The 27188-nt window shown below is 52.2% G+C and overlaps 9 protein-coding genes across 9 annotated transcripts; 4 read left to right on the plus strand and 5 right to left on the minus strand.

Moving 5' to 3' along the window:
• Positions 1 to 174: 174 nt before the first annotated feature.
• Positions 175 to 1053, plus strand: PtrM4_028410 (uncharacterized protein; the record flags this gene model as incomplete). The annotated part of the gene is made up of 3 exons (XM_001932543.2): positions 175 to 321; positions 380 to 488; positions 539 to 1053. The coding sequence occupies 3 exons, from the start codon at positions 175 to 177 to the stop codon at positions 1051 to 1053; spliced, it is 771 nt and encodes a 256-aa protein (XP_001932578.2).
• Positions 1054 to 1082: 29 nt separating this feature from the next.
• Positions 1083 to 1421, plus strand: PtrM4_028420 (uncharacterized protein; the record flags this gene model as incomplete). The annotated part of the gene is made up of 1 exon (XM_066103809.1): positions 1083 to 1421. One exon carries the CDS (start codon positions 1083 to 1085, stop codon positions 1419 to 1421), a length of 339 nt encoding a protein of 112 aa, XP_065966011.1.
• A 432-nt stretch (positions 1422 to 1853) lies between these two features.
• PtrM4_028430 (MhpC, hydrolase or acyltransferase (alpha-beta hydrolase superfamily)) lies at positions 1854 to 3619 on the plus strand (the record flags this gene model as incomplete). The annotated part of the gene is made up of 2 exons (XM_066103810.1): positions 1854 to 1936; positions 2005 to 3619. 2 exons carry the CDS (start codon positions 1854 to 1856, stop codon positions 3617 to 3619), a joined length of 1698 nt encoding a protein of 565 aa, XP_065966012.1.
• Positions 3620 to 5247: 1628 nt separating this feature from the next.
• On the minus strand, positions 5248 to 5868 carry PtrM4_028440 (uncharacterized protein; the record flags this gene model as incomplete). The annotated part of the gene is made up of 3 exons (XM_066103811.1): positions 5248 to 5255; positions 5296 to 5615; positions 5729 to 5868. The coding sequence occupies 3 exons, from the start codon at positions 5866 to 5868 to the stop codon at positions 5248 to 5250; spliced, it is 468 nt and encodes a 155-aa protein (XP_065966013.1).
• Positions 5869 to 8208: 2340 nt separating this feature from the next.
• Positions 8209 to 8886, minus strand: PtrM4_028450 (uncharacterized protein; the record flags this gene model as incomplete). Its single annotated transcript, XM_066103812.1, has 2 exons — positions 8209 to 8497; positions 8606 to 8886. The coding sequence occupies 2 exons, from the start codon at positions 8884 to 8886 to the stop codon at positions 8209 to 8211; spliced, it is 570 nt and encodes a 189-aa protein (XP_065966014.1).
• A 3855-nt stretch (positions 8887 to 12741) lies between these two features.
• On the minus strand, positions 12742 to 17787 carry PtrM4_028460 (WD40 repeat protein; the record flags this gene model as incomplete). Its single annotated transcript, XM_066103813.1, has 3 exons — positions 12742 to 12973; positions 13035 to 14575; positions 16267 to 17787. The coding sequence occupies 3 exons, from the start codon at positions 17785 to 17787 to the stop codon at positions 12742 to 12744; spliced, it is 3294 nt and encodes a 1097-aa protein (XP_065966015.1).
• A 1343-nt stretch (positions 17788 to 19130) lies between these two features.
• On the plus strand, positions 19131 to 21329 carry PtrM4_028470 (SpoVK, ATPase AAA+ class; the record flags this gene model as incomplete). Its single annotated transcript, XM_001932549.2, has 2 exons — positions 19131 to 20924; positions 21000 to 21329. The coding sequence occupies 2 exons, from the start codon at positions 19131 to 19133 to the stop codon at positions 21327 to 21329; spliced, it is 2124 nt and encodes a 707-aa protein (XP_001932584.2).
• Positions 21330 to 23395: 2066 nt separating this feature from the next.
• On the minus strand, positions 23396 to 24076 carry PtrM4_028480 (KxDL domain containing protein; the record flags this gene model as incomplete). Its single annotated transcript, XM_001932550.1, has 3 exons — positions 23396 to 23480; positions 23534 to 23686; positions 23748 to 24076. 3 exons carry the CDS (start codon positions 24074 to 24076, stop codon positions 23396 to 23398), a joined length of 567 nt encoding a protein of 188 aa, XP_001932585.1.
• Positions 24077 to 26454: 2378 nt separating this feature from the next.
• PtrM4_028490 (uncharacterized protein) lies at positions 26455 to 26958 on the minus strand (the record flags this gene model as incomplete). Its single annotated transcript, XM_001932551.2, has 1 exon — positions 26455 to 26958. One exon carries the CDS (start codon positions 26956 to 26958, stop codon positions 26455 to 26457), a length of 504 nt encoding a protein of 167 aa, XP_001932586.2.
• Between the last annotated feature and the right edge of the window lie 230 nt (positions 26959 to 27188).

Below are 27188 nucleotides of genomic sequence, written 5' to 3' on the forward strand. Positions count from 1 at the left end.
AGCACTAATGCCCCGCCTTCGGGATAGACCCCGGAGGTGTGCCAACGCGACGCGACGGTCCAAATTATGAAGTCAAGGATAGAGCTCCGGCAGACATTGTCGGTCCAAGTACTTTTCCTACGACGCACCCTGATTTGAAGAAAGTGCATCGTGTGAAAGGAAACAACCACCATCATGGTCAAACATCATCTTATGATCGGCACCTGGACGCCGCCAGGTGTAATAATCACCGTCGCATTCGACGATGAAACATTGAAGCTGGAGCTGGTGAAGAAGACGGTAATTCCTGAAGATGAGCCCATCAGTTGGATGGCTTTTGACGTATGCGCGCAACTCACGAACCAATGCGGTCAACAACGGCTGATGACCAGGAACGCAGCACCAAAGGAAGAACATCTATGGCGCATCCATGAAGAAATGGAGTTCGCATGAGGTCAAGAGCCCGAGCGAGATTGTACACACTGGAAGCTTTTCCATAGGCGGGCACCGTACGCGATACCACATGCTTACGCCGTGTCACCACTGACAAGCTTCATAGCCAAAGCCAACGACGCCGACACGAAGACACGCGCCATATTCCTCCTTCCCAGCAAGAAACCTCCGTACAACGTGTACTGCAATCCTTTCTACGACTATGCTGGTTACGGGAATGTCTTCTCGGTCAACTCCTCTGGCCATATCAAGGAGAACATCCAAAACTTCGAATACTGCGAAAAGACGGCAATCCACGGTATGGTCTTTGACCCCTCCGAGTCCTATCTCTACAGCGCAGATATGTGGGCAAACCGAGTATGGTGTCACAAGAAGACTGATGAGGAAGGCAAGCTGGAAACAGTAGGCTTCACTGAAGCGCCTGCTCCAAAGGACCATCCGAGATGGGTAGAGATGCACCCTTCCGGCAACTACCTGTATGCTCTGATGGAGGGGGGCAATCGCTTGTGCGAATACGTCATCGATCCGCAGACAAAGTTGCCAATCTACACCCACAAGACGTACCCATTGATACCACCTGGTAAGCGTTCACCTCCGTTTGATTGTTCTTGTGCTAATTGAATATTTCAGGAATCCCCAATGCGACCACCATGTACCGATCCGACGTTTGTTTCCTGACCAAGTCCTCGCAATACCTGTTCGCGACGTCGAGATCCAACTCGTTCGACCTCACCGGATATATTGCTGCTTTCAAGATTGCGCCATCCGGTGCAATTGAGCGACAAATCTGCCTCAATCCTACACCAACTTCCGGTGGGCACTCAAACGCTGTGTCACCCTGTCCTTGGTCGGACGAGTGGCTTGCGCTTACCGATGATGAGAAGGGTGGGGTTGAGATATACAGGTGGCACGATGAGTTTCTTGCGAGAGTCGCGAGATTAGAGATTGGTGAAAAGGGGTTTGGAATGAATGCCATATGGTACGATTAGTTTGACATGGACAAATAGAGAATAGAGAATGTGATACAAACGTATACTCAAACAGAGGGATGTGAACTAATTGCAGCTATGCAGATGCTCTATCAATTGATAAGCCCGAAAAAGAAAGTGCATCCGACATGCGTTTCAAACATTACCTTCATGTCCCGAACTGGTGGTGGGTGGCGGATCTATGTTCAGCCTCGGAGCATGGAGGGGCAGTGTGGGGGGGGGGGGGGACTTCTCGCCCGAACTAGTGCCGGTCGGCAGATGTCATCGGGGAGCTTGTTCACCCCAACCTCATCATGGTTCGCACAAGAGGATTAGAGTAGCATAGTTACATCCGCAAATCTTAACAATTCAATCTTCTGTCGAAATCCATCCACTGTTGCTGCTTCTCAGATATTCCCCAAAGTGAAGTCTAGCTACCCCACTCCTCCCATCATGGCCGCGAAATCAACACCGGGCATTTTGTATGTGACTATGCAGCCCAAAGAGGGCTTATCAGATGCACAGTTTCACGATTGGTAAGTTGACCCTTCCACAGTCGGATTCTTGCCTCCTCGCGTTCTCACCTAACACTCTTCCCCCAAAGGTACCAGAACGAACACGGTCCTAACCGCCTCCGTCTCCCATTTTGCAACAATGGCTTCCGCTACCGCGCGACGGACCTCGAAAACAGTGCCGGAACCAAAGACAAGCCAGAATGGATGGCCATCTACGACTTTGACGAACTTGAATGGCTGACCAGAGAACCGTACATGAAGCTCCGTAGCGCACCAGTGCAGTCGCAAAGGGAGAGAGATACCATGAAGCAGATATTTGTCGACAGGAGATCTTATGACTTGCTCAAGGAGTGGAAAGGCGGTGATTTCAAGGACCTGCAAAAGGTAGAGAACGAGGGCGAGAAGAACGTCATGATTGCCGTTAGTTTTGCACTACAGGACGGCGCGGATAAAGAGGAGGAACTGAAGAAGTGGTATGAGGAGGAGCATGTGCCACTCCTCCAAAAGGTGCCGGGATGGAGAAGGACCAGGAGATTTGTCACCTCGTACCTGGATCTCGAAAGCGGGCACAAGACGGAGAAGGAATTCCTTGCGCTACACGAATACGCACCTCAGAACGGGCTAGGAGGACCAGAGTTTGTCGCTGCGACTACGACAGAGTGGTGCGACAAGATATACAAGAATGTCGTCAAAGAGAGGAAGAGACGAGTATACGATTTGTACTACACTTTTGGAGCTGCACAGCGCGACCTGCAGAGCCTTGCCAACAAGGACACGGTACCCGTAGAGTTTTCGGAAGGACTGGTAAAGACATACCCAGCGCATACCACACCCGAGCAGCGACCAGTGATCGAAAGCTTCATCACAACGAAAGATGGAATCCAACTCCCGTACCGTCTTGAGGGCTCAAGTGATCCTAATGCGCCGCTATTGCTTCTTTCAAACAGCATATTGGTGGACTATGGCATTTGGGATGAATTTCTGACACACTTTTTCAAATTTACAAACAACAAGTACCGCGTCCTACGATACAGCACCCGCGGACGCAACACTCTTCCATCAGAGTCTACATCACCAGTCAACCTCGACGTCCTTACGCAGGATGTAATCGCTCTCCTCGATGCTCTTCGTGTGAAAAAGGCATCAATAGTCGGCGTTTCTCTTGGAGGCGCCACAGCACTCAACGCAGGCCTCTCGTATCCAGACCGCATCTCCGCATTCATCGGCTGCGACACAAATGCCTTCGCGCCCCCCTCCAACGCCAATGCTTGGAACGAGCGTGTTCAAATGGCCGAGAAAGAAGGACTAAAAGCTTCATCAGGCGAGCCCATTGTCGGCGAAGACCTTGCCGAAATCACAGTACGCAGGTGGTTCGTCAAGGAGTCATACGACAATGCCGAACTAGCAAAGAAGATCCAACGTGTCAAAGACATGGTCAAGACAAACTCTCTAGCTGGCTTCCGTGACTCGGTCAAAGCACTGCATCAGTACGACATCCGCGACAAGATGGCCGGGTACAAGGGCAAAGGCGCGTTCTTAGTTGGCGCCGGCGACGGCGTCCTACCAAAGACTATGAAGGAAAACATGGCAGACAAACTAGGTACTGGTGTTGAACTCAAGGTCATCGACGGCGCGGGACACTTACCCATGGTGGAGAGGCCCTCGGAGGTCGCACAATTCGTAGCCCAGTTTCTGGAAAACTAGAAGCTAGAGCTTAGAAACAATCAACATAGCCTCCACGAGACAAGAGCGAATGAGCATTAAATTAACCCGGAGGCAATCACGCTGCTCTCCCGCGTGCCTTAGTCGCCCTGTCCCTGTTTTCCGGTTGTCGGATGTCTGTCTCGTTGAGGCTACGCAGACTAGGCTGCTTGCGGCGTTAGTGTGTGCAAACCAGGGTTCCCCGCTATAATCCTCATCACACACCTTACGGGTGTCAGCTGGCCATTTACTTTGACTTTTGTTGCGACCGCACTTTGTTGGGAAGTGATGGGGACGCGTGGATGGTGTGGATGCTATCACACTTCTACTCGGTTGACCTAGTGAGAAAAGCGCTACACCAAACGCAAGTTCGTTCTACTCCACACACTGTGTGTGTTTGCCACTTGCCCTGCTGCAAAACAAACCGGCGCATGGGGGTATAGGACAGGCACCTTTAATGCTCTGATTTGTCAGACGTAGATATGGATGAGACGACGAAGCTATCGATAACCTTAGTTCACAAACCCTCTTTTTCTTTCTCCGTGGTAGCGGTACCCTAGACGGAATAATGAGAAGAGTCGGCCTAGCTATAGTGATAGTGAACAGTGAACACTCTATTCTCGTATCTTTTGCCACTGCACTGCGCCTGCTTCTATTTTCATCCTGTCTCCGTCTCTGTCTCTTCACCCCATGGTAGTCGGATAGCTTCCATTCCATTCTTCTCACTCCTCACACTCCTCACTCATTCCACACCGAAAGCTAAATCCACGACAGTCTCTCCCTCCTTAAACACTGACATTAGCTCGGCGAGGCTCAAGCAAGGTTACCCCGTCCATAAAAGCTCATGCACTACGGTTCTGTGGCGTTCACTTCGGCGAACTGAGCCTTTATGGAAACCGAACTTAACCATCACATGACCTAGCCATCTCGCCCCTTCGGTGTCCGCGGGAAAACGATCACGCTACCACTCCGGTGGCGTTCTCAGAGTACAGTGCCCCGGTAGATCAGGTACAACAACCTTGGAAGTTGATTTGATAATTCATGGTATTTCTCGTGTGGCGGGTGTGTTCGGCTGATAGGATCGGTGATCTATGTGAAGGACAGGGGCGAAGTGTCTCAGTGTGTGTATATGAATCCCTATGGTATTTGTGATGATGAAGGGATGGGATGCTTGTTTTGCGAGGAGGCTGGGTAGGATGTTGTTGGATGCGCAGATGATGGAGATGGTAACGTCGGATCTGTCATTCCCTCTTCTTCAGCTGTTGAAGCGGTAACATCGAGGACATCATTGCCGCTTAGGTCGATCTTTTCCAACATCGGGAACTTGAACATAGTATAGGCTTTAGAGTGAGGGGTGCCGTTTGAATGCCGTTGACCATACAGACCATAAAACGTCGCCATGTTAACTTTACACCAAGAGTACTGAAAAACTACCAACCACCAGAAAAAAAAATAAGACTTTTTTTCGACGTAGTTATCTTAGGGATAGAATGAATCTACAAGATCCACCGCAAGGTTGTGTGTACTCATATCCAAGCAGTCAGGAAAACGCACACGCCAACAATCCCCTACCACCCAACTCCCTCGTCCACCCTATCTATCCTCCCTTCCATCGACCCAACTAGTACAATTCACACACCTCCTTGCCTTCTCACTGATATACATTCTACAAAACTTACACTTGACCTGCCTCTTCACAATGCTATCCCCACTGAACCTCCCATACACATTCGCAATAACCCACAGCGCCAGCGCAACAATGGCAAACCTGACAATCTTATCAAGGAAATGACCGTACGCAAGCACCACGGCACCGTCGTCGACGGCTTGTGCGGGCGTGTTGTAGCCGGCGGAGATTGTAGAGTTGGAGTTGGGCCCGTGACGCAGGAGCACGAATTTTGTGTCGAGGGTTCGGCTGAGGAAGGGGAGGAGCGAGATTATCGGAAGGATTATGTCGCTGACTAGGGCGTTGGCGCAGGCGGTGAAGGAGGAGGCGAGGCTGTTTGGGGAAAGGGGGATGTATTAGTTCTTGAATCGGTATTACCACGGGGAGCTTGGTGCGGTTGGGTTTTTCGTGTTGAGGTGTGGTGTAGGAGGAGCAGTTTTGTTTACATCAGACCAACGGCTACCTCGAGTACATTGTCGCGTAGGGCAAAGTTGCTGAAGCTTTCCCAGGCGCTGGCTGTGGTGCGCCGGATGCCTTGTTCGGCATCGCGTAGCGTTTGCTGTGTGGTTTCGTCTAGGCGCGGCATGTTCTTTGGTACTGTCGAGGTAGCGAGCGGGGATCCGTTGTAGTCGTGTTAGGGTGGTGGTGTAGTACTACGGTATACAAGGTACAGTACTGTAGGAGGTGTTTGAGAAGTCGCGTCAACAGACACCGACGTCATCTGACGCGTGAGGTGTGGCACCAATCAGCGCCTGCTACTAACATTATACAACCTTGAAATGGCCTAAATAGCTAGTCCTTCGGGAACAAGTTGTAAGTAAGGATGTTCCCTCTATCCCAGACTTAGGCGCATATGTCCGGCTATCTTCGCCTTTTGGTCTTGTAGGCATGTTCCCTTTGGATTCTTGTGCCAACAGCTCACGCCAATCTGTCCTAGAGATGCGGCAACTTAACTTTCCGTCCGGTCTGCCTTCCCCTTCTACCGCGCGAGGTGGCAGTTGATTAACTAAGGACTCGCTGTATCCACATTAACATCTCTAGCTAAGCTAATGCGTCTAGAAGAGAACCGTAGCCTTCAACCAGCAGATCTCTGTGCCGGTATTCCGAGAGTCTCCTCACTTCCGTTTGCCCTGCGTCGCTGAGCAAGCCCTGCGGCTGCCGCGCCATGCACGACATTATATTAAAATAAGTAAATCCTTTTAACCTTCTGCCAGGTGTCGTACAACTGAGTCGTGGATCTTCGCAGGGCAGGGCAGGGCAGATCCTATCTAAGTGATCAAAAGTAAAAAGTAATCACTTACACAAGCAGCACCGCACGTGCATTTACGTCTTTCGGAAAAATAATCCTAAATTCCTCGCCTCTCTTGCCTCCAACCACCAATGACATTCGTAGCTGCAGTGTAACAGCACCACACAAGATCGGCCCGTCTTTCTGAGCCTCAAACCCTCATAACTGGACGAAAGCAACATGCGCCAGCCCCGCCACGGCCATCGTAACGAGAAAAAAACTCCGCCATCACAGACGCCTTCTCGTCGTAGCACTGGGTACCCCCCACCAACTGACTACCTCCACCAAGGTCGTCAACTTTGCCGGACCAGTCCCCGCACAGTCTAACTTGATCACGCACTACCCTTCTCGGAACATTGATGTGAACAAGCCCAAGAAAAAAACAGAGATCGCCACCCGAAAGGAAGACCCTCAAGAGCAAAAAAATGCAGGGTCTTCCGGAGAAGATGGTGGACATGACATGTGGTACATGTTCTCATTGTGGACAAGCGGTCAGGTTAGGTCAGGCCAGGTCAGAGATAATCTTCTTATCTCTTTGCATATACGTACATATCACCAACAATTAACCAACCAACCAACCAACCAACCAACCCGTCCCGTTCATCGCATGGCCTCGCGCAAAGGTTAAACCGCGACAATACGCAGAGAAAGTCTGTTTCTCGAAATTTCCACTCGTGCATACGGCTGTGATTGGGTGGTATTGCTATGCCGGCCATACATGTGTGAGAGTGTGCGTGTGGTGGGCTTATTCGCACACATGGGCATGGGCTTGCAGCAGAGTTATGCGGCTGCATGGCCTTTTCGCTGCATGTGGCCAGCTGCGTAGAGTAAAACGAGGCACGCAAATCGCAAATCGCGATCGTTGCACTGGGATCGTGAGGCGTCCTGGTTAGGGTAGCGATACATCGGATCTGCACGTCTTCTCTTTGTCTGCGACTGTGGAATACTGCACGGTGTCGTATCGCCCTTTGCCCCCCACAGCGACAATCGTTGTTGGTTTTGGGGTTAGGAGCGGTAAGCGCGCAAGGAGGCTGGGATGTGTTGGATGGAGGGGTAGAAGGTCTATCGTGGGTATGCGTCGTGAGGTCACGGTACCGCGCACTTGTGTGCTAGTGTGCAGTAGTGGGGTTTGATGTGGGGAGTGGTGCGTGTGCGTGGACAGTCTACCCAGGCTTGAAAGACGAGAGATATCCGAAGAGGGTGGCATGGAAAAGGTTTCGTGGACACGGGGCCTTTTGGTTGGTGGGAAAGCACCATGCACAGAAGAACCGAAGAGCGCTTCGTTCGATGTGTGAATGCTTGAAGTATTACGCGTTGGTTGTTATCTGCTATCTCGATCCGATGCACCCGCCGCAATCTGGAAATCTGAAACGGAAAATCTGAACAGAGTGTAAATGCTCACCTCCAAGAAACGCCGCCCAATGCAAAATCCCCTAAAAATATGCAAGCCCATGGTATACCAAAAACGCCAAACGATGCTGTGTGCGCAAAAGTAATAAAAAAAAAGCCAAAACGCCATGCAATGCGAAAACGCTCAACGGTAGCAAGCCTCCACTCTACCAATGCAAATGCTGCGATGTTGTCGTATCCAAAGTCTTGGTTTTGATGTCGCCATACCCTAGGCGAACAAGGGACTCTTCACAATCTCGATTTCTCCGCCACGTCTACCCTTGCTCTTGACTTTGACCTAGTCGAAGACCTCCGGCGCTCCGCGCCTTCCTTGGGCTTCCTAGTTTTGGGGCGCCGAAGCACGGGGAGTTCTTCTTCCTCGGACTCATCCACAGTGAAGAGATCCGGGCTGGGTTCTCGCCACGAATGGCGATGGCCAGAAAGCGTGCGTGAGTAACGGCGACGGTTCTGCTGCTTGCGTGCTGCAAGATCCTGTGCACGACCGCGGTGAGTCTCGTTGATGGAGTTCTTCGATGGGCTAAGCTGAGACACAACATGGGGCGTGTCGTTTAGGCGTTCGTCATCGAGACCCATGAAAGACTCGTCATCCTCCTCGTCCTCCTCGTAGATGGTGGGCGCATGGTACTGGGTGTGGAGCTGGCCGTGGTTGTGCCTGACATATCGCGCCCACTTGTTGGCGACGTTGGACTTGAACTTGGAGGCCTTTGTGGTGCGTGGGCCTTCGTCGCCGTCGATGCCTGCACTGAGAGCAAGCTCGTACGGGTCCTCTGCCTCTGAGATGGGCGTGATGAAGTGAGCAAAGGGGTCCTCGTCGATATCAGGAAGCTGGCTTGCTTCGTTCTCAGCGGCTTCGATCCATGGTGGAAAGGAGTAGGCGCGGTGGGGGTTTCGTAGGTAGGAAGGCATGATCAAGACGAGATCCTTGATTGTTCGACGTAGTGAAGAGCGTCGGACAGGTAGTGCGCCTTTGCAACTCGACTCGACCCTCACGAAGCAAATGTGACCAAAAATGATGCTCTTTCCCGGCTCTCGGCCGGTCGTTCTCGTAGGAACAGCTTGCGAACACTCGGTGACGAGAGTTCACAAACAGGGAGAAAGGGGTGCTTTTGTAGCTGGGCCAGTTGGGTGGCGCAATCAGGACAAATATGCGTGACTTGGAGGCACGCCTTTCGGAAGAGTCACAGGAGGGCGCAGTGACAAGGGGGATTAGGGATGAGACAATGTGATTGCTGCCTGGGATGCTTTTTGCAGCAAGAGACGAAGTCACTTTGCGAGTGTTAGTATGAGGCAGTTGAGAGAGCCCGTCGAGATATCCGGATAGGGAACGTATATTCTGGAGGATTCCCTGGGTACTTATGTTCGTAGGCGCTCGATGGCGCCGCAAGAGGTGCCCTGCATGTGCAGTGCATAGGCCTACAGATGCATTAGCTCGCACTGTGGAGGAGAAGCTTAGTGCAGCGTGGACAAAACAGGCAAGGATTCCAGGGCGCTGAGGAATGAGTGACAGGCAGAGAGAGGTGGCTGACTGACCACATGAGACGGTTGGCGGCACACCATCGCGGTGAAGGATGACCTGCAGGCTGCACGCGCGCATTGGCCACTAGATGTTGCGGACCAGACGGCCGTTAATGCAGGACTGTCGATCGATGCAGGCCCGCTAACTGCCAAACTATGGCCACAGACTGAACAGCGCGATCGTGCAAATTGCAGCAAAGCGCCGCGAGAGAAGACGACGACAAGTGGGTTTGGTGGGCTGGTGTGGAGTCTCAAAAGGACCGAAGGTCACGATGTAGCGCTAAGTGCGGGGCCGATCACACACGACGCCATCACCACCACCATATCTACCATGTCCTCCATCACAACCTCTCCACTCAGCCTCATTCAGACTTGCCGCTTTGGGACCTGCCACACACCATCTGCTGCTCGCACATCCGTCGCTTGTGTCTCGCGCGCAAGCTGACGGCTGATGAATCCCAATACGCGTCCTATCATGAGCGTGACGAACCTTTGACGGCGTGAACATTCGTTTGGTGCCTGCAGCCGGCCCCGTAACCACACCTTCCACCATGGCGGTACTCTTGCAATGGAAATATCAAGCTATCATAGAGCAGGTTTCAGCCTGGCACTGGTTTCAGCTGATGCGGCTCCCAATGCACCAAACTCCATATTTGACCTGTCAAGCTATCATCGTGACAATTGCCCCTCGCCGTGATGCCGGAGACGTAAGGAGGTTTGGCCTGTTCCCTGGCCTAAAACTGCCGTATGATGTGACAATCTGGGATATCGCGGCATATCCAACTTGGCTCCACTCGCCTGGCGATATGTAGAAACATTTTTTTCCCACCCCTTCCAGGATTTAACACCACTCGGCTTCGTCACGGCCCAATTCTTTTGGAATAATCAGGCCGCTTGCGGCGCCACGGCCTTGCCGGCCTCTTAGCAAGCGTGGGGTACGTGCAAACACTACGTCATCTACTACACTCCCTTCTACCCAAACCAGCACGGTCCTGCTCGTATCTTTTTTTCCTCGTCGTCGTCGTCTGCCATGGTGGAGCCCTGGTATCGCCGTTCCCCCAGCGCGCCACAATTAAGGTTTGTGGCTCAATACTAATCTGACTAAGGATCTGAACACCATCTCACCCACTGCAGTGTCACCTGGACCCCTGATGCCGCCTGACGACTAACCCTCGTTCCGGATTTCCCAGACAGTAGCAGTAGCCTGTCCGCTTCGCTTAGACGACGACCAAAAGAGGCGCTGCTCAAAAATACGACCCTCAGCTATGCATCTTAACAGACAGCCCTTGGACGCTTCGGCATCGCCTTGCAGCTTTGAACGGTGAGCACCTGAACGAATCCTCGTCGATGCCGAGATTTATCACTAACATATTTCCCGTCGAGTAGACATGCGCGACAGCCACATCGACCAGGACTGTGGACAGATACTAGCCGCAGCTAAACACCACGCTATGCAAAGAATCGCGATCGTGAAAGCACAGCTGATTCTCTCACGAACGGCGCTTGTGTCAGCTCCGACATGGCATTTGTGCGGCATGCCCGTGAACAAAAAAAAATGCCAAATGTCTTCCTTGGAATGACAATGCCATCTACTAACGACATCTGCATGACTCGCCCCCCCCCCCCCGTCCACGGGTTAAGCTCTCTTAACTGCTTCGGGTGCGGCTACCGCATCAGGTGGACTACGACTTTCAAGAATGTGTTTAAATCCTAGTGGGGAAATCCCGGCTTACCAAATCATCTTGGACTATGGCGTCTTCTACCTACGCCTCAATTGACCAATCCAGTTTTTGCCAGGTTCACCCGACCAACAATCCCCGTAACTTTTGTGAAGGAGCCGCATATTTGCGTTATACCACTATTCACACCCCTCGTTTTCTCGTCTTGCCCAACTGTACAATACATCATCACTTTCAACATGCGCATGGCATCATCAATCTCCTCCTTCAGGCTTTCACCGCCCTACACCGCCCTTTGCGCATCCTTTCATTCACGATCGACGCGCCCCGCGCTGCGGGAGCTACAGCTAGCTCCTCGCTGCAAGGATTCCCCAAACCGTCACCTTGCAGCGTCCTTCATCTCTACCAGAAAAAAAACACCATGGGCGAGCAAAGTGGGGTGGGGCTCAGGGCTCTTTCCGACAGTTTCTTGGTCCGCTCAACTGTTTCGAAACAAATTGTCGTCCTGTCGGGTAAGCCTCGGTCCACACTTTGTACCCATCGGACCTTTTATGACGCTTTATTTTCAACAAGGACTAGGTACAAGTTTACAAGTACTCCCCACTCCTACTGTATGTGCAAACTACGGACGTGTTGTCATTGGCCCAGACGGGTGAGGGGCGCTTGCAGATGAGGCGCTCACCGCTATGTATGGTACCTAATCTACATTACGACGAGCGGGTATAGTAACCACGCATGGCAAGGTAACGGTACCTGGTCCTCTCCACCAAACACCGAGAATAACTGGTTGCCGATGTCGCAACGGGACCGCCGGAAGATGGATCAACGCGTGTGTGCGACGCAAGATCTTGGTCCGATGGTGAGGAAGAGAGGGTCATGGCGGGGTGCAGTTGCAGTGCAGTGCAGTGCACATCAGGGAAGTCCGGATTTAGAACCCCTCTCCCCCTTCACCTTCACACAACGCCGTGCCGTGCCCCGCGGCCACGGACATGTCTACCCTGCCGTGCCCTGCCCTGACCTACCCACGGACCGAGTAATCCTTCGAGTACTATATGCGATGCGCGCGCGTGTCTGCCCAACAGAAAAACTTCTCGGCCAACCCTCTGTCGGGTAGTCATGAGGCTCTCACCGACTACGTCATATTCCCACACTTGGCGCCCATGCGTGAATCCGCTCCCGCCGTTGTGCTCAGAAAGAACATGTTCCAATGCAGGTGGTAGGCGCTTGAGCTGATCAGACAGGCGGACTTCGTGTTCGTTCTCCGCAAAGGACTCGTGACTTGGGCGGATGTGTGTGTGTGCCGCGTGTTTTCAGTCCCCCAGTGGCAAATCCTCTGGCCCAAAGAAACGTGGCAAGGCTCACTTGCATAGATGCCCCATCTGATGTACAGTGCCATGCACAAACTGTTTGCTTTTTTCCTATTGCATGCGGATCCGTGTGGAGGTAAACTGTAAAGCCATGGGTAAGGTACCCCTCCTCGCCGTATACGCCTGGTCGCCCTACTTTTTCAAGAAGAATTCCCCAGAAACAAACGCCACAGACCTTGGGTATAGTAACCGGAATAAAGCTAAGATCCAATACCAATCTCGTAGCCGAGCATCACCTCTGTAGAAGCGCCCTCCCATCCTCTGTTCCCACCTGTCGAGATCATAAAGTTGCACGTGGGGTCGAGGTAAAGCTGAGAAATGACACCCGTTCGATGACCAGGAACGATGAGGAAGGGGGTAGCAGCAGCGCCTACTTTGGTTCCGCCGTCGTCATGTGAGAGATCGTACATGCGCAAAATGTCGTATGAGGCGCTGGTAGCAGTGTTAGCGTTTGGTAAAATGATTGATCGGAGTAAAAACAGGAAGTACGTACCAGACTAGGTGTCTGCCATTAGGCATTGCTCGCACGGCACTTACGGCACCGCTGACGCTGGGGAACCTGAATGTTCGTCTTGGTTCCCGTAGACTCTTGTGTAGACTGTACTCGTCCACGGTACCGTTCCTCCTACCCGCGTAGATGAAGTTGCCATCTGGCGACCAGCAGGCGTTCATACACCAAGGCGGGGTGTTGCGCGGGGGTGTTATACGCGCAACGGGGTTTGGTTGTCGGCGGTCCCAGATACGTAGTGTGCCGTCGATCGAGGCGTCCATGAAGGTTGTTTCGGACGAAGCTGGTTGCTCAGTCTGACTTACTGTGTTGATAGGCTTTTCGATGTCCTCTGCGTGTGGCAGGCCATTAGCGGTGCCATTGGGTTGCGACTCTGCGGTTCCGTTCGTTGCCGGCTGTGCTTCAGCAGCAGCCGGAGGCTCCTTCAGTACTTCGTTGGCCGCTTCTTGGGGCTCCTGAACTGGGCCGCCCATGTCCATCATGTCTAGATCGACGTTGGCGTCTTCGTCCGCCTGCTGTATGCCGTTTGCGATGGCTCTTGAGAACTCGTCGTCGTCGTCTCCGAATGAAGGCATTGTTGCTGAGAGATTATTTTCCTGGCCATCGCCGAATAAAGAGTCCTGGTCCTTGTCTCCAAATAGCGAGTCATCCGGAGAACCTTGAGCATCTTCAGCACCCTCGTCCTTTTGCGCTGCTGGCTTTGTGTCGAGGCCGTTCGGAAGACTGCCGTTGGCCCGGGGCCGCGCGGAGTTGTTTGAGGAAAAGGTTCCGTTGGCTTGAGGAAGGGTTTCCGTATCTTGTGGTATGGGTAGTGTAGATAGCGGTCGCTGTTCGATAGCGGAGATCTGACTACCGCTAGTTTCAAACTTCCTTTTGACTTGTCCAGTATTCAGGTCCCAGTCGTTGATAGTCTTATCCCAGCTGCCACTCAGTACAGACGTCTCATCCTGCGACAAGGTCAAGACCGAAACAGCCGAGGTGTGGTTCTTGAGCGTGTGTATCCGTGTCCCTTCCTGGTGGCGCACGGATTGTAGATTTATACCGCCCGAGTCCAGACCCGACAGCAGCCACAGCGCTTGGTGGTGTACTGCAAGTGAATAGACGGGGGACAAAGTCTCTGACCCTCCTGCAGTGTCTTCATTCTCCCAGTATGAGAGCAAGACGCCAGCCTTTGTGACCGAGTCCACAAACGGATGTCGCTGGGCTACAGTCAGAGCAAGCTTCCCGTTAGCCGTATCTACCCAATTGAATTTCCGAATATATCCGTCTGCACCTCCACTGAAGACCCATCGCATATCCGGGGTTGCTGTAATCGCGTTGATCGAGGTACTATGCGGTGCCGCGATGGTCGGTATGATGTCGTAGAAGGGCGCGTTCAAGGCCTCTTGCCGTACACTGGGGTGGAAGGGTAGATTGCCCAAAACGCCCGAGGCCCCCGCTCGTGGGCTGGGGGAAGTGAGGGTAACAGAGGGGTTTCCATCCGCTTGTCCAGATGCGCCACCGTTTGAAATACTGTTGCGCGGCCGCTGCGAAGGGCTGTCGGCTTCGTCCTGGTCCTGATCTTGGTCCTGATCGTCGTCGTCATTGTCATTATCCCCTTCTGCGTCGTCATCGTCGTTGTCACCGTCGTCTTGGTCATCGTCGCCCTCCTCTTCGTCTACATCCATGGCATCGCCCTCTTCCTGCTCCTCCTCCTCGCCGGAGCCTGCACGTCGCGGTTAGCTATGGAGCTGTGTCGGATGCACGGGATGCAATTACTGCCGCCATTCTCGTAGTCATCCTCTTCGTTCATGCTGCATCCATAGGAATAAGCTCGATTCGCTCGATTTCAGCGAGTGGATCGTCGTGTAGATATGAATGGATGCGCCGACGTTCGCGTTGGAGACATGGATGAAGCTCGGACTCGCGTCATCCCTCAGCGAACCACGCGCGGGCCGCACTACCAGTACACTTCTGGCCCCGGTCTTCACGTACCACATCACACCACTTCAACTTCACCTGCTTGGTTTCGCGCCAGATGAATAAGATGGTTGATCCAGAGGTTTTCGATGACCTTGAATTGCTGTTGGCTTATGTCTAATAGTACGGTTTAACTCTACATGAGTACCGCGGTTGCTGAATGGTTACTAAGGTCTTGTTGTGTTGCGATGACTCTCGTTGTAACAGTTGTAATAGTTGTAATTTAATGACTCTGATAAAGGATTCAGCTTTAACCGCATCTGGGTAATATGAAATGCTTGATAGTGTATGTGAGCACTTGGTACGCATATCTGTGGCGTCTACAATCAATGGCCTTTGTACACTAGTATGTCAAGTATTTCATTTCAAACCTTTGATGCAAAGCCTCTACCAAAGATTGGAACTTGTAATTATCATCGATTAATACTTCAGGGGCCACTCTATGCTTCCCGTGGTGAAAGACATCCATCAAGGCTTTTGGAATGGTATCATGCAGTTGCTGGAAATCGATAGTGAACTGGCTGACTACCGGACCAATCCAATCGGCAGACAATTGAAGTAGAGTCTCTGCCGGCAGAGGACGTGACCACGATAAATGTCACTAATATTGATCCGTAGTTTTGCTGGGAGTAGAAGAGAGTGAGCGGAATGAGACAAAGTGATCGTTTTATCATTGCTTCCTGAATTTTGATATCACTCATCTACCTTGAATGCTTTGAGAGAGCACATTCCAATGGCTCTATACATATTCTTCGCAAATCCATACCAGTCAGCCCATACTCTGTCGGACCTTCGGCCACATAGTGAACATCTCAAAACACCCTCTCAAACATCTTCAAGCACCATCTACCATGAGATCATCACGACGCTGTGACAGCTCTGATAGGGGAAATCAAAGCACGTTATCGTCTAGCCGTTCGTTCATACCTGAGCCCCCAGTTCGTAGGTAGAATATCGTTTGTACTCGCAATATCTAATGCCGCATACGCAAATCATGGGGGGTCTTCTGCGTAGTCTTTCGAACTGTTAGGTAGACCCTCAAATACAGTTCCAGAAGTACTTACGAATTTTCTGAAGGTTCGTTGAGAGTCGTGGCTATGTACCGAAGAGTCTCTGTGGCAGAGTGATGGAAAGGGAAGAATTGATCACAATTCTCAAAGCCACACCCTATGTGGTTCGCTGTACGATTATCTCGCCAGGCACGAAAGTCTCTTGGATGTGCATCCAGAAGCTGATATAGCCCGTTTCCAGAGCGCACCACTTGCGACGCCATTTCTGGCATCGGCATCAACGGGTCTTCTCGATTCGGAGCTGGCTTTTCGACAACTTCTACAACCTGTCCGTCTGCGTTGATCCATATCTCTGGCGCCGCTTTGTGAGTATCAGACTTCACAAATTCTTCTAAGGCTGCCACGACTTTGCGACGCAGCTGCTCAAGGCCGATGACCACTTGATCAGTCACATAGACTGAATCGAGTCGCCACAAACGTATTCTGATCGTTGAATTAGCCGGAACATGGCATGACTCCAAGACAAGAATCAGCACGCTGACACGCAGGTCTTCAAGTGCTGCCAATTGCCCGAGTCTGAAGTCTAGTATCATCTCAAATCCAGCCTGCAGCTGAAGAGTGGAGTCGGTATACGTGGAATTGGTAGAACTGAAAGCAGTCCGGAGTAGTTGACGAAGCTTTGTAAAATTCGAGAAGTCACTGCGTACCGTAGAAGTAGTCATCTTAGCCGTCAAGGGGTTTAGGTTCAAGAAGAGGCCCCGCCACTCCTTGTATAAGCGTCGATTTGTGTACGTCGCCTCGTTTTTGAAGTGAGTTTCGGTATCAAGGTCGACGGTAATACCCTCGGGGGGGAGGATGACGTCGCTCCAAATCTTTGTTAAAAGATAATGAGGAAGTCCCATGAGTGTCATCGGACTTTTTCTCTCAATAATACTCAGCCGGTTCGCATCATCGTCACCTGATACAATTTTGCTCGTGTATGTCGGCTCATGCCATATCTGAGGATACTTGTCTTCAGAGGCATGGTTGGCACTTGTATACCACAGAATCAGCCCACCAGATCCATTGAGATTGAGATGTACGGCATCTAATAACGGAAGATATCTCCGAAGATTCAATTGGTCGTCTCGTAGAGCGTGGAAGTTGCGCGTCATGGCAGCTACGTTGTAACTTCGGTCCCAGCTGGAATCCGACAGGCATGTGGCGACGATGAAGCTCATTTCTAGCGTAAGATCGGCGCTCCAGAGCACCTGCAATATTCCCAACACATCCAGCACACCTGTCTCATCTATCTGTCCCGACCATCTGGGGTAGAAGTAGTTCTCGTCATAGCAAGTTGCGTACACGTCAAGTGTAACATGGCGGAGCAGCTGAGCGTTTGAACCGATGGTACTGATCCATGTTTGGAAAGGTCCCACGGCACCAACCTTTTTATGGGATCCGATCCTGAGCATGGGAGCTTTCTCTTGACTTAGGATGAAAGTGTTTCTCGTGTAGAGTACTGGAGCCGCTTCTTTTAGGATCTTCTTATAGGTAGAGAATAACGCTACCGCAGATCCTGTCTTGCTACGAAAATGAGTACCGGTAATCTCATCTTCTGACTTGTGTGTTTTGCTGAAGATGACGCGCATACGCTCCTTGGATTCGAACAAGAGGTCATAGATCCGGTTTCGCAACTCGGCCGGTAGTGTGAGGAAAGATTTAGCGTTTGGGTCGTGGGGTTTGGAGCTGCGACCGCTTTCGCGCAACAGCGATGATAGACCGGCCATGTTTGTGAGTATTGGGTGACGAAGGGTGGGCCCTTGACCCAAGTGTGGGAAGATCGGGGGACTGTGTACAGTGAGATTCTATCCCGTGTCCTTGTGTATTCCGGGTCAGTGTTAGAGCTGTGTGAGAGAAAGCTTGTGAAGGGACTGCGCTACTAGATCAATCTACCAGGTGCACGTACCATGGCGATAGCCGTTTGCTCTGTGCGACGCAAGTGAGAGAGGCACCTGCTGCATGTGAGTAACAGCCCTGGAGTGAGGTGATTGTAGCAGAAAAGAATGTGATGTAGTGCGCATTAGGAAATGATGCGCAACATACTCGACAGTTTGGATAATGGCGACTACAGTGGCCTTTTTTTTTACTAGCATGTCAAGTATTTTGTATGCCCCAGGCGGCCTGCGCAGTTCAATGTGTCCAGATGAGCTTCATGGTAGCGAACAAGTCAACCTGGTTCTACTCCACTACAACCAAAGTTTCTCATTGCCCCAACACAGTCTCCCTATAGGAAAAACATAGCCTGCATGCTCAATTAAAGATCAGTTCGGGCTGGAGATAGACTCAGTAGTAGTAGTACTAGTCAGTAGTACTCGTAGATTTCCAAATTTGGGTAGTGCATTGTTTAGGGCTGAGCCACCCGCGGTCATGGTGGGGCTCACATGTGGCTGGTCCACTGTGGCTCGGCCCAAGCTTGAACCTCGTAGCTGCTCGGGCACCAAGAGGATGCGCAACTAGAAACAGGCTTGATACAACAACGGCTTCATATCCACTCTTTATTCTATTCGGTAGGCTATCGACGCTTACGATTCTCCGGACACGTCTGTTGCTATTGCCTTCCACAACACCTCCATCACTGTTGCCTACTACAAACCCCATCGCTGTTGCCTTCTAGTACGACACGTAGCAGCAGAACTCCTACCATATACAAAAACATGTTCAATCGAGACCGGGTTCCAGGTCTGCCTGGAAACTCACCCCGTCCACCTCAGCGCAACGACGGCTACGGACGACCCCCACAACAACAACCTCCAGCACAGCGAGGTCCAGATACGAGGATGGGTGGATATGACGACCGACCGCCTGCCGGCGCCCCGCCAGGTGCGCAGCGCATGCCAGCAAGAGAACCACCGGGAGGAGGTGGTGGTGGTGGCGGCGGTGGAGGACCTGCGAGGCAATTGCGGCCCATTAAGAGCCCCGGAGGCAATGCGTATGCTTTTGGTAACATGTACGTACCGGTTTGATGTAGCCTCCTGGGTTTATTGTTATCATAGCATACGCTGACGAAAACAGCGTCGCAGTATCTCCCCAGGACTTCCAAGCAAACCCGGACGGCTCCGACATCTACATAATGGTCAATGGAAATTTTGCTCTCTCTGCAAGACCTACACAAGGCTGTGGACCAGGCGAAATCGGACTCACAGACGCACAACGAACATGGGCGGGTATCTCACTTGGACCTCAGGAGGTTGTCACGGCATCCCAATACGATCCCTTCAGTCACGGCGGCGGCAAATCGTACCTAGGTTCCGTTGAAATAGAAGTCGGATTTGCGGGAAGAAAGACAACGGAGACGCCGTATGACCAAGACGAGCTTGCAACTTTCTTCAAGAAGAGCTTCGAAAACCAGCTGCTGGCACCAGGCCAACAACTCCTTCTCGATATAAAGAATATACCACTCAGGATGATGATACGAACTGTAACACTCGCAGACCTATCTATGGAAAAGGAGGAGACTGATGCGCCAGCCATTACCGATCCACGCGCTCGTGGTATCCTCACAAGACATACCCAGGTCGACTTCTTCAAGGACGCTCGGACAGACATCAAGTTGAAGGCATCTGCGAGACGGGCGGCTGCAAACTCCATCATTCAGCCAGGATTCAAGTTCGAGGACATGGGCATTGGTGGCCTGGATACTGAGTTCGCTGCCATCTTCCGCCGAGCTTTCGCATCGCGCATCTTCCCCCCAGGTATCCGAGAGCGGTTGGGTATTGAGCACGTGCGCGGAATGCTTCTGTACGGTCCTCCCGGTACTGGCAAAACCTTGATTGCGAGACAGATAGGAAAGATGCTCAACGCCCGCGAGCCCAAGGTCATCAACGGTCCAGAAGTGTTGAACAAGTACGTCGGAGCTTCTGAGGAGAACATCCGTAAGATGTTTGCAGATGCCGAGAAAGAGCAAAAGGAAAAGGGTGATGAGAGCGGTTTGCATATCATCATCTTTGACGAGCTTGATGCCGTGTGCAAGCAAAGAGGCTCCGGTGCTGGTGGTGGCACTGGTGTAGGAGACAGCGTTGTCAACCAGCTGCTGTCCAAGCTCGATGGTGTCGAAGCACTGAACAATATCTTGCTTATTGGTATGACGAACCGTATGGACATGATCGACGAGGCCCTTTTACGTCCCGGTCGTCTCGAAGTACATTTGGAGATTTCCCTTCCCGACGAATCAGGTCGAGCCCAGATTCTCAAGATTCACACAACCAAGATGCGCAAGAACAACGTTCTAGAGCCAGACGTCAGCGTCGAAGAGCTTGCAAAGCTCACAAAGAACTTTTCGGGGGCTGAATTGAATGGATTAGTCAAAGCAGCTACGTCATACGCCTTTGGTCGACATCTCCAGGGTGGTACTACTGTCAAAGCAGACGTCGAGGACATCAAAGTCAAGCGTGTAGACTTTTTGAGCGCCCTCGATGACGTGAAGCCGCTCTTTGGTGTTGCCGAGGAGGAATTAGGCAGGCGGTTACGACATGGCATTATTCACTTTTCGCCTTTTATCAAGGACATCCTGGAAGAAGCACGACTGTACATGAACCAGGTCAGGAAGCCAGAGTCAAGTCCGCTGTTGTCCGTTGCCTTGCATGGACCCCCTGGGTCCGGGAAGACAGCAATGGCTGCAAAGATGGCCATAGATTCGGGATATCCATTTATCAAACTGATATCAGCCGAAGATATGATCGGGTACAGCGAGATGCAAAAGGTGCAACAGCTCGACAAGACATTCAGAGACGCGTACAAGAGTCCGTTGAGTGTCATTGTGATTGACTCGATCGAGTTGCTGTTGGACTGGGTACCAATTGGACCCAGGTTCAGCAATACCGTCTTGGCTGCGCTCAAGGTGCTTCTCGCCAAGGAGCCACCAAAGGTACGTTTGACAGCTCGACAGCCGTTTCTGCAGATAATCTGGCATAATAAAGTTTCCGGCTAACAGGTTTGACAGGACCGCCGTCTCCTCATCTTCGCCACAACGACCGAGCGCTCGGTTCTCACTCAACTCGACCTCTTTGCCCGATTCGATGCTGAAATCGCCGTCCCCAACGTAAACACGCAGGCGGAACTCGCAAACGTGTTGCGCGAATCCGGCGCCTTTTCAGACCACGACCAGCAGCGTGCGATTAGTGAGATTGCGGATATCACCGGTAGCGCCGAGATTGGCGTCGGCATCAAGAAGATTCTCACCGGTATTGAGACGGCCAAGCAGGACCAGGATGTGCCTGGTCGCTTTGCACGCGTCATGTCACGCGCTATTGCTGCAAACAGGGGATCGTAGTCGTGCTGTGATGTAGTTGTTTTCCGGTGTAGAAAGATACTTTGGGGATTTACCAGGACTTAGCTGTACTAGAATTACGAGATTAGAGTATACCGTAGTCATTCCAAAGCTAAATATACACTGCCAGAAGTCTGACCTGCTGTATGTGGGTATTGATTCCAATCCAAACCCCCAAGGTCCGACTGCTTTGTAGTCGCCAACCCTCGTTTTCGTCGTGTATCTCCCTGTGTATCTTCCTGTGTGTCGGAGGCAAAATGCCGCGTTCGGTTCCACGGCATGGTCCCCGAGCTCGCTCACCCCGAACCTGGTTCTGTCACTTGTCAGACTGCTTTTCAATAACCTCACAGCTGATGATTGTGCGCATATGCAGGCCCTTGAATGTGGAGGGGGTGGGGAAGGGTTTCTTGGTTGTACTCGATGAGGGTGAGGCCGGGTTTTGCCGATGTTGGGAGTTTTTATACCCGGGTGGTGGATTGGAGGGGGGGTTTTGGGGCGTCTACGAGAGGAGAGTGTTGAAATGAGGAGAGACATGTTAGGAGTGGGGGAACGATGGGATGCAGTAGGCAGACTGGTAGCTCTGTAGTATCGCTGCGAGATCTGTGGTTCTGTGGCATGATTTCTGTTCATGTGTATGCCCTATGTGTAATGTAACGCCTAAGACCTACCACACACCTACCAACTATCCATACACCACTTATCCCTTCAACCATCCCATCCTATCCTACCATCCACACACACACCTCTCCAGGACGATGGGCGTGGCATCCAAAACACCCCCTTTCATGTCGCACTTGGGCCGCTCTGCTTCCGAGAGTCCGCAGCACTTAGTCTACCGTACACAACACCAACACCAAACTACAACTAGCTTCTGTAGTAAAGCAGGGTAATACAACATGTCATAGCTCCGTTTCGCCAACTTGGTTCTTTGGAGAGGGATGAAGAAACGAGATTTGTTATCTGAAACCTGAAACGCTAGAGTTTTGGTTGCATGTCTTTGTGTGTTTTGTTCTGTTGTGCTGTGTTTGTGTGTGACAAGAGCTTGCGTTAATTTGTCTCTGTTGGCGGGTATCGGTGGGACCGGGTTCATTTTGGGGGTACGGGTAGCCGATCTGCCGGCGCTGGAGGTACGTGGATACATGGGAGGGGGAGCGATTTGAAGGATGTGTAAGTGGGGGTCACATGATATCTCTGGTTATGTCGTCACCACCCAGGCGCATATGGACGATGAGGGGGCGTGATCACCGTGGCATTTTGGAAGCCCCACACTAACACGTGCATTCGATCTGACACATTCTCATTTGTATGTACTCGTGAGTGGACCCTCTCCACTAGGAGTAGAGCCATCTGCCACATTGGTCATATAGGCCGTTTACATCAACATGTGAGTAAAAAGAAAGACAAGAGACCTGAAACACCCCAGATACGATGACCCCGTGACTGAACTAGGCGGGGCTGATAAACAGCGGGATCATCATGACGCCAATCCGAAAACAGTCTCCAGTTCCCAAACATAAGGAGACGAAGGAAATAAGAATGAACGTAGTCTCCCAGCGTCCCTAAGACCGTCGCCCCGGCATCATGCCCCGTTCGTCCGGTCTCAGATGAATGAGCTTGCTGACCAGGTCGCCGCCCACGCATGACAGATCGATCGTCGACCGCTGGCCAGGAACCACGCCAGCTACCCGCACCGTCCCAGCCCCAGAGATCGTTTGAAAGCCGCTATTCGCTCGCTAGCTATCAGCAAGCGCGTAGCACTTGCATCAAGCGGCGGGCCGAACCGCGTCACATTTCTGAAATAAGAAAAGCTGGCGTGTGGGACGCTAAAGCAGCGAGGCCGTCTGCCGAGAGTGGAGCGGAGTGGAGCGGAGTTTCGAACTACAGCTCGCAACTTCATGCCCACTTCGAAGTCCGTTGAAGAGAAGCCGAGTAAAATAAATTGTAGAAAAAGCAATGAAATCCAGGGAATCATGAAGCGACAGAATACCTCCCAAGTTTTGACGTAACCGAAAGTTTTATGTTTGTATCATCAACAGGCCGCGAGGCGGTTTTTTAGGGGTTTGAGAGGACTAGTAGTCCACGGGCGCTGGGAATCGTCCCTGGGCGGTGCGGAATTGATCTGGGTACTTGCGGGCAGCTCGCTCGTTCAGTGAGCTATCGAAATTGTCAGCCTTGCTCTTCAAATGTGGTAGTTACGGTAAACTCACTCTACTCTCTTCTGGGTCCATTGTAGATCCTTCTGAACTTCCTTTGCGGCCTTCATGCCATCTGCAAAGTTCATGCGCGCACCGGCCAGTCGTCGCTGAGCGAGTTGCTGCAATTCGAGCAGTTCGCGATGCTTGGCATTCAGTTCACCGGATCTGTGAATCTGGTTAGCTTACTTGTCGTCTGCGATGGCAGGGATGGGGCTTTAAAACGTACGTCTGTGCTTGCTTTGCTAGGCTACGGTCTAGTGGCATCGGGTCGAAAGAACCGTTGACTCGGCTACCCATGTATTCGAGAAGGTCCACGCTGGCGGCGCCACTAGTCGATTCGTAGTCGCTTGCACTACCAGCATAATTGCTGGAGGTCGCTGATGGCTCGTATGACGGCACACCGGAAGTTGTGGTACTGTCTGGAGCTTCCGGTGGTGATGCTGACACGCGTCCAAAGCCATGCTGTTGGGGCGGGTAGTAGAAGCCAGGCTTCTGTGGCATGTTGATCGGGTAGGAGGACTGGGGGTAGTGGTAGAAGGAGTGTGTAGAAGCCATCTTGGGTATTGTTCAAGTGTTTGTAAGGTAGCGTAGAAGATGTAGACTGATTGGTGTAAAGGCAAGTGATGTAGTGGTATCAAGTCAAGATGAGTGAAGCTGAGGATCAAGTCCAAATGTGATGGAGTTGGAATGATATATGCAGCGAGGTGAATAGAAGACTGGAAAGAAGAAGTGCAAGAGCTGTATCAAGGCGCCTTTTTATACCCATCCTTCATCAGCACGCCAGGAGCATGCTGGTCGATGGGGCATGGCCTTGACCCCTTCATGCCGACCCAAGTCCGTAACCCCGCCTGTGTGGTGATAAAGCTGCATAGACTTGCGTCCACTGAGGTCTGTTTCCGCTAGACCCGGTCTCCAGAGCGTCATAAAGAATGGGCTGGAAGAGCGGTCTTGACTGTGGGCCGCAGCCGATGCACGATGCCTCGGGGCAACACTGAATGCTCAAGAAGCCAATTGGCCGGGACAAGAAACTAGTGGAAAAGGGCCTCAGCCCGTATCAGCACACAAGGTTTGACGGGGCGAATTGGCGTTCAATGGCGAAAAGTTGCGAGTGTGAAAGCAGTGCCGGCCATCGACGGCACCAGTGCATGGCTAAGGCAGCGAGACATGGTAAGCGCAGCAGACGCGGACGCCAATTCCATGCAAAAGCAGCGACTGTGGAGATCTGTACATGCATGGGTGGTTGCCGACGGAGGTGCTAAGTGTTGTCAAGTTGATGCGTTGGCTCGACAGATGGCGACGCCTGGGGACATGCAATCTGGAAGCGGGATGCGGAGGATGCTACAGTGCATGCCACCAGTGGCGGAATTTGTTTGCACTCGCTCAACGAAGAGGGCCGGATTGCGCGCGCGGACACGCAGCACAAGGGGAGGACGGCATCTGGTGGCATTGACGTCCATGGTCATGGTCATGGTCGTGGCCATGGGAGGACGTTCAGGAATATTCGGGTCCAGCAGAGCCCCGCCTGCTCGAGCGCGCTGCCCCTCAATTGGGCCCGATGCGTCATCCTGGCGAACTGGCGACTGGCAATTTCACCCAGGCCAGTTTGACGACCATTGGCCCTGCACGCGAATACAACGCCTTCTGCCCTTCTGCGCCGTCTTCTTAGCGCTTGATGCCTGAAGCCGATGTTGGATCCTGGCTCCGCGTAACCTCGCACGACACCTCACTCGCGTCCGCAGACGTGCCAATTGCAACTCTACCACAATTTAACGGCGCGTCTTGTGGCGGTGAGGAATTCCGTCTAGCTCGCTACTCTTGCAGGTCATCAGTCCGCTATGCGCCCAACGGCCTTGCCTACACGTACATACTGACCCATGCGTGCAGGTACTGCTTCATCATTGCCCGTACTGATGCCGACCCAATGCCCTTGCGGCTATGTCCTGCTGCCGCGTCGCATTCTAACTTGGATCGCACCCGTCTTGATCATGCTGTCATCCGTGACTGCATCGTGTGTGCAATGGCCTCCTCGGCCATTGGACCCTCAAGTCGACCGTCTCTGCACGTGGCGCCATGTCGAGGTCATGGTAAGCTTGTGTTCACCAAAGCCGTTACATTGGCGTTCCGATGGCGCTATACGAGCCGATCCGGTGTCACAACTGTCAAAGACAGCCATGTGAGCTGCGCGTGGAAGTTATGGCGGACCTACTGTCACACAAGAGTCCAGTATCTGCTCTTAAGCCATAGATGCGGACAACCAGCCCAGCCCCAATAGAGTCCTTCTACAATCCTCCGGGCCACTCCTATGCAGGAACTATGCGCCGAACCAGGTATGCAGTCTCGGTAACACTGCGCTACTGAAACAGATGCACTGCTAGGATCGTCTTGACGAGGGGCTACCCATCCTTCGGGCTTCACTAGGTACAAGTTGCTGTATGACACTTCGGCGATCATGTTGATGCCTGTGGGGCTTGCACTCGCCTAAGTATGCTGCATATGGATAAGGTCACTTCTGACAGCGGGAGCCACTAAAAGGCTGTGGATAGATAGAAGCTTGTCGGCCGGAGATTTCATCACTACCGAGCATGCATTCCTCGGAACAGCAGCAGCAGCCATCTCCTTGTTGGCATGCATAGCTGAGACTTGCTAATAGCATGGGGGATAGTCTTGAAATAGTCTTGATTTCTGCTCCTCCTCCGTGTAGGCCGCAGTCATAATGCAGGTACCACCAAGAGCTCTTTACCTACCATGTAGTCTCCGGAACCGGGGCTACGGATTTGCTTCTACATCGCCGCTATCGAAATCGGGCCTGTTGTGACTCTGACACTCGATCGCTAATAGACAGGTAGCTGTTTTTGTGTTTTGGCTGGTCTCGCCATTACTTGGTCTACCAGTCAGCTACGAACCATTTCAGACTGGCTACGGAACTCACGCCATCAACTGACGCCCTTCTTGAGCTTTGCCCAAGGGTCCTCGATGAAGCTCGGTAGGAAGTAGGCAGTGTCTCCGTTCTCTGCTTGAACACCGTTACGCAGCGCGTTCAGCTCAGCTCTGGAGATGGCAGGGCCACCGAATGATACCATGTCCGAAGTAGAATGCTCGCTTGGAGCTGGCGGAGTAGCAGTGCCATGAGGCTTATGAGGAAGGCTCTGACCACGCGCTAGGAAGCTGGCAAGACCTGAACCTGCTGCTTGGATCTTCTGTGATCCAACATGCGCATTACTTGGAGCTAACGTTGCCTGTTGCGCAGATTTCTCAGCATCCTCCTCTTCAGTCCCTGCTGCTCTCTTCATTCTGACTCCTAGCTTGGTCGAGTTTGCGCCACTTGCATCCGCTTTCGCTTTTGGAGAATTTGTGTTGTCAAATTTTCGCTTCTTGGTCCCGCCAAAAGACGCAAAGCCCATGGCTGCGGCAATATCGGCATTCTCCTCCTCTTCCATACTGGATGCGTGTCTGTCGTTCTGTAATTTCGTTGATGTCGCGTCGCGTAGTAGGAGGAAGCGCGTGATCAGTGAGGTTACATAAGATGACGCTAGAAGTGGATGGGCCAATCGGAGCGAGACAGTCTCCTTGAGCATGCCTTTGCTCGACGCCTCAGCCGTGAGAGACGTTCATTCGGTTTTTGTGTCGAGGCATTGTAGAGGAATTCCGGTATTAGCCCCTCTGTCGC

The sequence above is a fragment of the Pyrenophora tritici-repentis genome, chromosome 1 (assembly GCF_003171515.1).
Source record: "Pyrenophora tritici-repentis strain M4 chromosome 1, whole genome shotgun sequence".
Taxonomy (NCBI): domain Eukaryota; kingdom Fungi; phylum Ascomycota; class Dothideomycetes; order Pleosporales; family Pleosporaceae; genus Pyrenophora; species Pyrenophora tritici-repentis.